At 51.3% G+C, this 12881-nt stretch overlaps 1 protein-coding gene across 10 annotated transcripts in view; it reads left to right on the top strand.

The window, feature by feature from the left end:
* CEP164 (centrosomal protein 164) overlaps window positions 1–12881 on the top strand; it is a 65161-nt gene that overhangs the window by 37364 nt on the left and 14916 nt on the right. For 7 of the 10 annotated variants that reach the window (XR_011495678.1, XM_070490216.1, XM_070490220.1 and 4 more), the window contains 4 exons: window positions 2808–2893; window positions 3907–4074; window positions 4994–5110; window positions 9601–9810. Coding sequence is in view for 9 of the 10 variants with exons in the window: in XM_070490216.1 (XP_070346317.1) it covers window positions 2808–2893; window positions 3907–4074; window positions 4994–5110; window positions 9601–9810 (581 nt within the window). In the remaining variant the exon portion in view is untranslated. The remainder of the gene's footprint in view (window positions 1–2807; window positions 2894–3906; window positions 4075–4993; window positions 5111–9600; window positions 9811–12881) is intronic. The other 3 variants (XM_014855566.3, XM_070490218.1, XM_070490219.1) reach the window with 2 other exon arrangements.

Here is a 12881-nt window from a genome sequence, read left to right as displayed (position 1 = left end):
GGCACCCTCTGAGGCAGCCAGCCCTGGCAGAGGAAGCCCCACGCTGTGTGTATCTCGTGACCAGCGTGGTGGAGCGTGGAGCAGTGTGGGCCGCTCAGGTTGGCTGACTGCGAGGGCCGTTGGCGGGGCTCAGTGTCCAGCTCTCTCCCATCTTCAGGGCGTGGAGGGGTTGAGCAGGGAGGTGGAGCTGGAGGAGCGAGCAGCAGCCTCTTTGTGGGACAGACAGAGCCGAAGGGGCCGTCCCCTGTCTTTCCTGGGGGCTCTTGCCTGTTTTGCATATTCTCTTAAAAATTGCTTTATGCAGCTTTATTGAGATATAATTGACCTACAATAAACTAGACATATTTAAATTGTTACCATTGGTAAGTTTTGTCATATTCATACACCTTTCAAACCATCACCACAATCAAAATAATGATTGTAATGGATTATAAACATAATGTATTTTATGATAAATTATAAAAGTGACCATAATGTTATCTGATGTAATACAGAAGGTCAGAGTCCTCCACGGCCTACAGCCCGACACAGGTGGGGATTATTAACTGGCTCTATTAACATTTTTTTGTGTATCCTTCCAGAAATTTTTCTGTGTACATATAAGCATATATCTATTTTCTTCTTATCTTTTTTCTTCCCACAGAAATTGGGACTATGCTATAAAAATTCTTGGTATTGTGCTCTTTAAATTTGAGAATAGACTCTTGACTTATTTCTAAGTTATTTCGGATCTGCCTTCCTCTTTTGATTGGTTGCATAGCATTGTGCTTTATGAATGCACCATGCTTTATTTAACTGGGGACGGGATCATAAACAAAAACAAAGCTCGGAGCTCTGTTAGGAAGGGGAAGTGGTGTCTTGAGCAGTCTTAGACCAGGGGCCTCTGATGTGCTTTCTGTCTCCCCTTTCTGAAGAACGCGGATGTGGCTGATTTCCTTGTTTGGTTCCTTTGGTTGCTTTTCCGGGGCAAAAAGGTCTAGGGGTCAAGTAAAAGTCTACTCCAAGGACCTCTGTCTGGGTACTTTCCCAGGGTATCCCCTTTTCTCCAGTAGAGGTCTGGTTCAGTTTCTAGCAGAAATATAGAAGATGAAACAAGAAGGAAACAGACTTTGTCTGCACCTGGGCCTTTCTAATTCAGGGCTCAATCCCCCAACTTTGATTGTCGTCACTCTACTGTCTTACCCAGCTTATATTTTAGTTTGTTAAATGGACTGGCCTGTGTGATTGTTTTTTGCTTGAAAAGTGAGAGAGGGAGCTGTTTGCTAAGCTTGGTGTGATATGTGGGGGAAGACAAGTTGTGAGTTGAACAGTGGAGGGGAAAGGTGGGCGGGAGAAGGACTGCCCGCCCCTGCCGTTGTCTGCAGGCTCTGCCCAGGCTGATGCGATTAGGAGTGGCAGCGCTGGCAGGGAGCCCTTCTGCTGTGGGCACCGGGAGGTGCTCATTTCTATTTTTAATGTAGTTTCGGGGAGCTGGCTTTTAGTTCAGGCCCTGCCCTTCCTCGCCCATCCAGATGGCAGAGTCGGCCACAGCTGCTGGGGTGCAGGCTGCCAGTGGAGAGGTGTGGGGGGCTGTGGGCACAAGGCTGGGGACACTGTGGTGTGCCAGCCCGGCCAGAACCCCACTGCGGAAGATGGAGTGAGTTGTCTCCTGCCTCACCTCTCCCGTTAACCCTTGTGTCCCGGAACAGACGGGGCTCCTGTCAGCGTGACAGAAGGAGTGCAGGCCTTAGAATGGGGCCTGGCTCTGGCAAAGCTGTTTTTTGTTTGTTTGTTTGTTTGGTTTTTTGCCTTAGGCTGGGGGAGAGGGGGAGGAGTGTGAGTAGAGGAGCTAACATTTGTGGCGTGCCTTCTTTGGGCCAGGAGTCGAGCTTCATGTACGCGATCTAATTTAATCCTCATCAGAAGTCCTGTGAGCTGTGGTTTACTATCCCATTTCATAGTGGAGAAGACAGACTCCCCAGGTAGGAAGTGCTAGAACAAAGGATTGAGTCCAGGCCAACTACACTCCTATGTCCCTGTGGCCCCACCCCTGCAGATAATTCAAAATTATCAGGAATAGTCCTCTGTTTCACCAGCTTCCTAAATTTGCCTAGGCACCCAAGCTTTAAAATGAGATTTGGGGTTTTTTGGTTTGGATTGATGGTGTAATCGCTGACTGGGAAGGGGGCCTCATTGTCTACTGATGGGATCCGGATGCTTGGGGGAGCTCGGAATGCAGCAAAGGGGCACTCTGTCTTCCTCGCTTCAGGTGCCCAAATGGCGCCCTTTTCTCTGGAGTAGAGCTCTCTCTTGGTTTGCCAAGTCTCCAGCTCTTCAGGATCCTTCCTCTTTAATGGACGTGTCTGCTGCCCCCAGTTCTGCCCACTGAATTTCAGCATCCCCATATATCATTGGCACAGGAGGTCTGGGGCCTCTGTGGATGTGGGGTGTTCATGCATGTCTCTGCTTTCTCTTTGCAACTGGCAGTGAAGGCTTCCAACAGCAGGAGGCAGGATTCTCTTTTTCTTGTGTGCTCTCCTTTACCCTCTGACTTCTGGCTCTGCATGCAGGGGCTGTGGTGTCTGAGTCATCCTCCCCAGGCCAGCAAGGCCAGCTGTGGGAGCAGCTGTGAGCCTAGGGGCTTAGCCCAGACCCTAGGAGGCTCATTGTACAGTAGACAGGCCTTCTCTTCTGTATCCCGAGTGGTCCTCATCCGCTCGAGAGCCATTTCTCCGTGCTTCCTCCTAGGCATGGGAGTCAGCTGGAGGACTGAGGGACCCAAATGCAGATCTCTCCAGTAGACACTTTCCACTGCTTCTTGTCTACAGGTCCAGGGGTTGGGAAGAGAAGACAAGGATGACAGCCAGTCCAGCCGAGATGAGCTGAAGAGCAAGCAGTCCAAAGGCTCAGAGAGGTACAGTACATGGGAGGCTGCCCTCAGGGACCTTTGGGATGGTGTGGACTTGGGCCGAATTCCTGGTTTTGGTCTGTGTGGTTCAGAGTGCTCCTGCCTGAAGGCAGGTGATGAACGGACGGGATGGTCTTGCCAAGTCTATGTCTGTGTGTGTACGCATGTGCGTGTGTGTCTGTGCATGCATGTGCATGTGTGTGTGCGCACGAGCAAACCCTCATGATTCTGCACCCAGACAGGAATGTGAAGTGTGCTTGGTGCATTTGGTGGGACTTGGTGTATGTAGCAGCATCTTGGGGCCAGGGCTCTGTCTTCTTCGCCAGATTAGATTAAGCTGTGTGTGTGTCTGGTCATGGGCCAGGGCTGGGGTAGCCTGCTGCAGGTCTGGGGGAGCTGTGCTAGAGGGTTGGTGCTGCAACTCAGAGCTCCAGCCAGGGCCCTGCCACATCAGACATGGCTGTGGCTGACTGTGTGTGTCTCTGTGTGTGTGTGTAAATAACAGGGGCTTCCAGCTTCTCAGGCCTGAGCTCCTGATGGGAGAAGGGCTGCCACCCTGGAAGGGAGGAAGGTGGTCATTCTACTTTTTGGACCTTGAAAAGCTGCCAACATTCTTACGTCCTTAAAGCTACAGCTTCATTTTCTATAGTCCAACCCCTGGAGGTTGGCTTCTCTTTTTCTCCCTATTTTCTGCTCAGTTCTTCCATCCCTTCCTCGCCCTAGTGATGGTGAACTCTGGGAATGGGTACACCCGTGAGTGCCCAGCTCTCACTCCTGGGCTGAGCAAATGCAGTTCAGGGACCTGGGAAGGCTGAGTCAAGTCCAGGCAAAGGGAGAGCTCAGTGGGGAGTTTCTCCTTCCTGCTCTTGCCCTCTGTGATTCTCCACGCATTTGGGGCCAGGACTGGGGTCCAGCCTGGCAGGAGGAATGGATCTACATCCACATACTATGCTCCCGAATTCTCTTCCTGCTCTCCAAATGGTGGGGCTTGACTCTGCTGCTCTGGCTGGTCTGACCAGGTTATCTCCTCCACTGCTGCATGGGGAGCGGCTCCAGAGTCCCCTTCACAGCCAGGCCACTAAAGACGGGCCTCTGCAGGCCTCTGAGGGGCAGCTCGAGCGGAAGGGGGCAGAGGAGCCTGGGGAGGACTCTGCAGGCAGCACCATCCCACCTGTCTCCCCACAGAGGTAAGGGTGAGCTGGCAGCCTCCCAGGCTGGCGGTGGCCCCATCATACATGTGGTTCTGTGTACCGGGGCTGAGAGACGGGATCGGGGGGCAGGCCTAGAGAAGTGGGGAGAGCTGGGGTGGGCTTGCAGCCTATGCAGCAACAACAGAGGTTTCCTCTCGGTGTCCCACACGAGCTGGGGAATGGCTAAATCTACCTCTTTCTAGTCCTCAGTCTTCAGCTAAAATTGAGGTACATAGTCTGATTAGGGGAACTTAGAAATTCTTGAATGAGGAAGTGTGTCTTATGACCCAACTGCCTCCCGGCCAGGGGCTGGGGCAGAGAATGCAGTCTTCCCAGCTGTGCTATTCCTGCCATGAGGGCCATTTCTCCCAGTCCCCACCTGCCAGCCCAGTGGTTATCCCACCTCTAGTCATTTAGCAAACCAAGGTGGAGCCCTGTTTTGTTCTAGGCCCTGGGGAGAGGGAGGTGCAGAACCCAGGCTTCCTTGAGGCCAGCTGAGAGGACCTTTGCTCCCTAGCCTAGTCCGGAGCTGGTGTATATTAGCTGGTTCTTTTGTTCCTCTGGCAAGAGAAAGATGTGGGTCTTAGAGCTCATCCAGTTGGAATGAGTCGCTGGGGGAAGCTGAGCCGCAGCGATGTTCAGCCAACAGCATCCATTGAACACCTGCTGCTTGCAGAGGTTCTCCTTGGGCAACATAACCGTTCCGCATCCCACGTGGGACGTGAGTCTTGGTTTTCAATGTAAACAACTCGGGAAGAGGCAGGGAGGGGAGAGATTTAAGAGGTGAAGCAGGGAAACTTTGTTGGGGCTGCCTCTCTTGTCTCCATCACAGCTCTTTGACCCCAAATTAGGGTACATCTGGAGCCTCTTGCCTTCCTGCTGGCATTAACACAGTTGCTTCTTTTTTGCTGTCAAGGGAGGAGATCCCAAGCCCACCTGCTGCCCATGAGAGGGGCAAGGAGCAGCACTCCCAGGCCGAGGAGCCCGAGGAGAAGGGGGTGGTCAGCCCCACCCCGCCAATCTCTCCAGAGGTGTAAGGGCCAGTTTTAATGTGTCTGTCCCTGTCCTCCGTTGTGTATGGATTGCTTTAGTCCCTGTCCACTCTTGGGAGGTGGGGAGAGACTGCTCTGGCCCCTGCCCGGGGGTGGAGTTGGGGCAGAGTGAGTGTACCCTTGGTTCTGTGTGCAGCCTCCAGAGCCCGGGCAGCCATCACTGATCCCCCGTGGGTTAGCTTAGGTGCCCGGGGCTCCCCTGGTCAGGGCAAGGAAGGGTCAGGACCTGGGGTACAAGGGTGGGAGTGAGGAGGTACCTTCTGGCTCATTAACAGAAACCTGGTACATAATGTTTTCCCCTCTACCAAGCACTATTTTTCTTTTTCTTAAAAAAAATTTTAATTGAGATGTTTATATACATGAAAGTACTCAAATCTGAACCGTACAGTTCAGGGAATGTTTACATATGCATGTGCTGTGTAACAACCACCCAGAACCGATGTAGAACATTTCCATCCCTCGAGAAGGTTTCATGCCCTTTTCCTCTTAATCCACCCGCCCCAGATCACCACTGTTCTGGCTTCTGTCCCACAGATTCATCTTTCCAGTTCTCCAACTTCATATAAATGGAATTATACAGTGTGCAGTATATATCGTTTGTGCCTGTGTTCAGAGCTCACCTACGTTGTTGCACCAAGCAGTTTTAAAACTTAGAAATCATTTAGCTTTTCTCCTTTCATTTTCACCTTCCCCTCTCTCCCCCATTTTATGGATGAGGAAACGGAGACTCAGAGAGGTCAAGGGATTTGCCCAAAGTCACATTGTGAGTCAGCTGCAGAATTAGGACTAGACTCTAGTCACTGGAGCCCAGACCTCTGACTTGCAGTCTGCAGCCACCACTCCTTGTCTCTCCACGGAGAGAAACGGGTGCCAGGATTATGCGGTTTTTCCCATCTGTGAACTGAGCAGTACAGAAGGATTAAGAGTTGTCAGGATTCGGGGCTGGCTGCTGAGCAGAGACAGGTTCACGCACTGATTACTCCCTGGAAGTGTCACCGAGAGCTGGCAGGGCACATGAGTTCAGGATCTCATGTCATTGTCAGAGCACTGTAGGGGTGATGGAAGGGGGAGCCCCATTTTTCGGGTGGTGATATATCCTACAATGACAGCTCTGACCCTGAGGAGTGACATGGCTTTCCCAAGTCTCCTTGGTGGCTGTGGACAGCCGGATCATGGTGCTGTCTGTGAGGACAGGAAGCGAGTGTGGTTCTGAGAGAGGACCCTCTGGGCAGAAGTCAGAGGTCAGAGGGTATCTTTCAGGGTCTCTGGGAGGGCAGTGGTGCCAGGGGGCTCCTCCCCAGCTGCCTTGGCTGACAAGTCCCCTTACTTTGTATTTCTCCTCCATCCCTGTGAGGCTGCCCCTGCTGGGGTCTCAGAGACGCTTTTCTGGTCCACACAGTTTCAATTTACACAGCACCCTTAGGAAATGTCTTGTGTTCCTTCCCTGAGTCTTCAGGCCCCATAATTTCTTTGTTGTTAATGTTTACAGCCCCATTAGGAATGGATTGATTTTCTGCATTTTCTGGGGACTATCTCTGTGTCTGTGTTTCATTTGTACCTGCGGGATTTTAATTTACGGAGGTGACTAAGTGACGACACGGAGAGGCCAATACCACAGAAAGAAGAATTTATTACATTTCCAGAGAGAAGAGGGCATGCCACGCCACACAGGGCTGTATGGGGAAAGACCAGGGCTGGTTAGGAGGCAGAAGAGGCGAGGAGGGAGAGCATGGCCCAGAGCCTTTGTTGGGATTTTAGGGAAAGGAAAGGGCCAGCTGGGGTACATGCCCTGAGTGAATTTAGAATTGGGTAGTTTGAATAATTTTTTAGGCTGTGAGCTGTAGGGTGGGGTGGTCTCTAGTTGCCCATAGCTGGCCCTGGGTGACTCAGGGCAGGGGAGGTGCCGGCTGGGTGTGAGTTAGACGAGGAGCTAGTTGGGAGTATAGACTCAGGATTGGTTGGTTTGCACATGAAAGACATATTCCCTTTTCTTGTATAAGTATTGCCTAGGCCTGGGAGGGACGGTCTCTGCTCCACCAGCAAGCTTTTTAAGATGTCAAAACATCATAAAATATAGAAAATGAAAAAACATGATTAATACACTCTGTCACCTTTCACAGATGCTGTCAGGCTGAATCAGGAGGAGTTTAGGAGCAAAGGGCAGGCCAGAGAGCATGGGCGGGGCCAGCACGCAGCCACCGCGGGGCACACTTTATGGCCAGAAGGCCTGGGTCTGGGAAACAGGGATGTCCTCCCCTTGTCATCCCAGCATCTTTTATGAGGTGTTTGTAGAGAGGGTAAATGAATTAAAACCACTGGGTTGACTGGGAGAGGAGACGAGAACTCATTGATTGCGATCCCGGTTTTAGTGGTGGTTCTAGGTGCCATTTCCCCTTCCCGTTCTCCCTCCCTGCCCACCGCCTTCCCTCCTGGCTTTCCCTCACAGTTTTGGAGCTGCTTGGTGGCCAGCCTGAAAGGATTATGCTCCCACAGAGCTTCCTCTTGGCCACTAACTGTTGGAAACTGGGTCTCACTGATGCCGATACCTGAGGAGTGGCCTAGAAAGCAGACCTGCCTCTTGCTCTGGAGTCCTCAGCTTCCCCTTGTCTCATAGACCTTTCAGGCCCATTGTTGACGGCCTTGGACCTATGCTGGGAGTTTGGGACTCTAGATCTTTAAAACGGGGATGGAAGAGGCCCACTGAATATCAGCCCTATGAGCCTGCACGCCAGGTGTGCAAGCAGGCTCCCTATGCGTGTAGCTGGGCACACGCTGCCAAGCCTCTGATGCCCCATCTTTCTGTGGCATCTGTCCCCTGGGCTCCCCGTAGCTGTGCGGCCCACAGGGGAGAGAGACATTAAAAGGTACCGTCTCAGGGAAAAAAGATGTTTTCAGCCAAGGTTGGAAATGAGTTGGAGGGTTGATGAGGCGGAGAGCTGTGGGGGGAGGCTGTTTTGAGGGCAGGATCCTCAGAGGAGGTGGCGGTCACGTCTCTTACATCTGCATCAGTTGGGCTGTGTCAGGGGACTGAGAGGAAGCCGGGAATGGGAAGGAGGGAGGAGATGGAGGTGGGAGCAGAAGAGAATTGAAGGCATAGCTCAAGACTGTTTCTGGTCTGAGTTATGACTATAGGAAAGGGGAAGGAAAGATCTTAATGGTGTTTCAGAGATGTCAGTAACCTTTTATGTCTTCCTTCTCTCTCTGGTCTCATGGGGCTGTGATGGAACCCCAAAGCCCTGTTTTCTTCTGCTGTTCTCATCTGGTGCTGCCCGCTGCCTTCCATCAGCCGCAGGGCTGGTGCTGGAGGGAGGAGGGGGTTCTGCGTCCCCTGCAGTGGGGACTGGCTCCCCTGCCCAACTCTTGCCCCAGTCCTTGATTTGGGCCATGCACACGTGCTGCTGAGGTCGACTGGGCTGCCATGCCAGGCCTGCCGCAGCCAGAGCACCGTCGGAGAAGGGAGGTGGTTTTGTAGAGAGCCTATTTTTACAGTAAGATTTAGGGACCTGGGAATGCAAACCTGTACCTGCCTTTAGGAAAGCCACTCTGGGAGGCGGAATACTTTATCCTGCCTATGCTTTCATTGCTCCAAATGTTCTTGGGGTTTCTCTTTGAGTATTTCCTTCAAGAACCAGAATAGAAGCAACATACCAACCTTCCTTACTTTGTGGACATGTTTTTAACCAATACCGTTATTCCTCATCTTACCACCCACCTTATGAATCCAGGTGAGCTCTGGGTTTCTTTTACCCATTTCCAAACATTGAATTAGCTCTAAGCAGATGCAAAGGTGGCCTCGTCCGGGAGATGTGGAGTGTGGCATTCCTCTGGCTGTCTTGCTCCTCTCTCTGGATTAGGGATGGTCACCTGCCTGGCTTCCTTGGCAGTGTGGCAGGTCCGTTCCTGGACCTCTATGGACTGTTCTGGGTCTCAGGGCTAGCAGACATGCTGCTGCTTCTCCTGCTGGCTTATATGCATTGGTCTCTGTTTAGTTTGGGAGGCAGAGAGCTGTCTCTGGGGACTTCCCACACTGCTGGCATGGGCCTGAAGTAGCAGGCAGAGCCCTGGTGGAGAGGTGGAAGCAGGGCCAGGCGCTGTGCTGGGGAAGACTCGGTGGGGTCAGAGCTTCGCTCTCTCCCTGCTGCTGCTGCTCTTGAGCCACAGCTTCAGGTTTTCACCTCTGGCCTCAACCTGCCGGGTCTGCTGAGAGCCTACTTTGGGCTGCCCTTCTCCCTAGGCTCCTGGGGCCTTAGGCAGACACTGTGGGGCTTGTCCTGAGCACACATGTGGCCTGTGTCTTCCAGAGGGGCAGACTCAGTGCTCGCCCTTGGGTGGCCTGATTTGCATATGTGATTCCTGATCACGGGCCCTCCATTAGGGTTCTGTATGTGGTGTTCTGTGTCTATATAAACCCTGATGCCAAAAGGTCAGTGGATATTAAAACTAGTGAAATGCTGTTCCCCACCCTTGGCAGGCAATCTTCAGAGCCTGTGGCTCCCCCTACACAGCTCTCAGAGGCTGCACTCAAGACCATGCAAGAGGCAGTGGCTCAGGAACTTGAGCAAGACCAGAGGCAGCTCCTGGAGTCAAAGCGAGAGAAGATACAGCAGCTGCGGGAGAAGCTGTGGCAGGAGGAGGAGCAGGAGATCCTGCAGCTTCAGCAGCAGAAGGAGAAGGCGCTCAGGTGCTGCCCCTCCCGTTGGGCAAGCTGCCTGAGGCCTCGCGGGCACGTGGGGATCAAGGGACACCCTCCTCCCATGCTGGAGACCGCTGGGGTGCCGTGGCCCCACCAGGATGACTACTTGGTCCTGTGTGGAGGAACGCGCTCCCTGGCTGCGGCTCATGTCCTTCCTCTTTTTGGGAGGGAGCTGGGAGGTGTGATAATACTGGGAGTAGCTCACATCTTTTGAGATTACACTGATCCACGTGCTTCATATCTATTAGTTTAGTCTTCAGAACGGCTCTTAGGAGGTGTTATCAACCCCTTTTTATAGGCTCTATAACATAGACGAAGAAACTGAGGCACAGAAAGGTTAAGTAGCTTGTCCAGGGTAGCGAAGCTAATAAGCAGCAGAGCCCAGGTTCACCCAGGCAGGTTGTCTCTGGAGCCCGTTTTCTTGATTACTACATGGTCCTCTCTCTCGGGAGTCAGGGCCTGTTGGGACCCAGTGAGATAGGTAGGGACCGGGTGATGCAGTGTGAGGTGCTCTTGCCCAGGACCCAGAAGTTGCTGTTTGGGTTCCTACTCTGAGTAGCTGGGAAGCTCTAGACAAACAAGACACTTAAGCCTGGGCTGGGCCTGTGCGTATGTGATTGTGTGTGTGTATATATATATATATATATATATATATATATATGTGTGTGTGTGTGTGTGTGTGTGTGTGTGTGTAAACACACTAGAGGTTTGTTTTCATAAGAAAAGGCAGTCCAGGGCTGGCATGGTGGCTCCACAGAGTCAGCAGGTCCCCAGCCTCCTTTAATCTCTCTGCTGTCTTTAGTGCTGGTTTTTGCTCTCAGGGTTTCTTCACAGTCCAGTATAGCTGCTAGATCTCCAGCCATTGTGTCTGTGCTCCAGGCAGGAAGAATAGGGGTGAAGTATAAAAGAGGGACCTTCTAGCTCATTCTGTCCCTTTAAAGGTGCATTCCTAGAAACTTTACCCAATAACTTCTGCTTATTCTTTCAAGGAGTTTTCCTGGAAACTTTCCCAATAATTTCTGCTTACATCTCATTGGTTATCCCTGGTTGCAAAGGAGACTGGGAAATGTAGTCTTTTAGTTGGTCTTCTACCTGACAGAAGAAAACTAGGGCTCTGTTAGTAAGGAAAATGGGAGGATGGATATTGAGAAGATAATAAGCGATCTCTGTTGCAGTCCCAGGATGGGAAAGGTGCTAAAAGGTGTTAACATACTTTGTTTACTTAGTAATTTAACTAGAGGCTAAATCTTGTCCTCTTGGACAGAACATCCAAAAGTGGTAGAGAATTATTATTTTTATGTCATACGTAGCAGAGTGTATAAAATGTTTATGCTGAATTTAGAGAAACCAACACCTGAGTGCCCTGAGGATCAGGGCAATCTCTTATTAGCCCAACAAGGGATCCACTGACCCAAGATCACCCCTCCTGGATCCCCTGCAGGGAGCATCCCAAAGAGCAGATCTCCCCACAGGATCCCTTCTCCCAGCCAACTGAAGACGGGGGCAGAGGCCCACCTGAACAGGGTGTGAGTTAGCTCCCTAGAGAGGCAGTGCCTGGGACGACATCCTGGTGGCATTTCCCTGTCAGCCCACCAGGCTCCTCTCTTTTCCTGAACACTCTGGGCTTGGCTGACTGTACTTTCCATCCCTCCCTAAGCCACCCAACTACAGAGGGGCGTCCAAGAACCCTCTTAGGTTGTGGTGAAGACCAGTGTGCCGAAAGTGTCTGACTCAGGGCCTCAGACACAGTAGTTGCTCAATAAATGGTCACTCTCGTTTCTACTTTCAGTTGACATCAGTACAGTTTCGGTGGTATGACGAAGTGATTTCTCTGTGGGCAGCACCCTGCCTGGCTGTCTTGGAAACAGTTAATCATGAGAACCCTGTTTCTGTTTACACACGAGCCTTTCTGAGGGGTAGGGTCTCTTGTCTGCTGGGAAACTTCCACTTGGTAGAAACTTCTGGAAGCCACAGCTGACCTTGTAGCAAATATTTCTTGAATGAGAAGGCAGGCAGGAAGACAGGTGGGCTGACCCCTCGTTTCTTTAGTTGTAAAATGAAGAGATGGAGTTTAGCTGTAAGATGAAGAGAGTTGTAAAATAAAGGACTTCGCCTCTAAAGCCCCTTTCAGCTCTAACTGTCTGTGGTTCTATATGTAAAATTTAGGCATAGGACCAAGAGAAAGGTTTCTGGGGAAGCTAGAAAGAAGGATTTTTATTTAACTCAAATTTTTCATCATAATGGAGGAGAGCAGTGGTGCTGATAACTTGAAATAAAAAATGATCCTAAGTCTTCTTTGGCTTTGGAATTCACTGCAGAAGCTTTTCAAAGAAATCGTCTTCTGCATCGTGTTTTCCTTAGGCCTGAATTCCCTGGGTGCGTGGCACACAGCCCCTGGTCACGTGGGGCTGCATGAGGAGGCTGTGGTGTGTGTCAGCCAAGGGGCTGTCCGCTTGGGATGAAATGGTTAGCATCGCTGATCTGTGAATAAGACTCCCTCACAGACCATCACGGCTTGCTGATCGTTTGGGGCTGGGTGAGAGTGTTCAAACTGAATGAACATTAATTGAGCACCTACTTCGTGTCGGTTACTGTGTTCGGCACCTGGGCTATAATAGATTTTAAGACAAGATTATTTCTCTGGAGAAGCTCCCAGATTTGTGAGGAAAATAGACATACAAAAGGTTAATTATGCTGCAGCGTGATGTATGGTACAGAATGGCTTGGGATGAGAAAGGTCGCCATAAAAAGTGTGATGGGAACAGAAAGGCTAACTGATGAACTTGGAGGGAGTTAGAAGGCCTTCTCTAAGAGGAGGGAACTGGTGTTGAACAACGAACATGGGCTCGTCAGGTAGAAAAGGGAATCCTGGTGGATGAACGAGCAGGAACAAAGGCCAGGAGGCAAGGAAGAGTGTGGCGGGATTCAGAGGGGGTGGCCATCTGATGTGGCTAGAACAGAGTCTCTTGGGTGGGAAGTGAAGGCTATAGAACCAGAATCAGATTGGGGTTGACTGTATGTGTCCTTGAGTGAATGTCATGCCACGGCGAACCTGTCGG

This window comes from Equus asinus, chromosome 20 (genome assembly GCF_041296235.1).
Source record: "Equus asinus isolate D_3611 breed Donkey chromosome 20, EquAss-T2T_v2, whole genome shotgun sequence".
Classification (NCBI taxonomy): Eukaryota; Metazoa; Chordata; class Mammalia; order Perissodactyla; family Equidae; genus Equus; species Equus asinus.
Note: the sequence above shows the minus strand (reverse complement) of the source record. Positions and strands in the feature narration are given on the sequence as shown.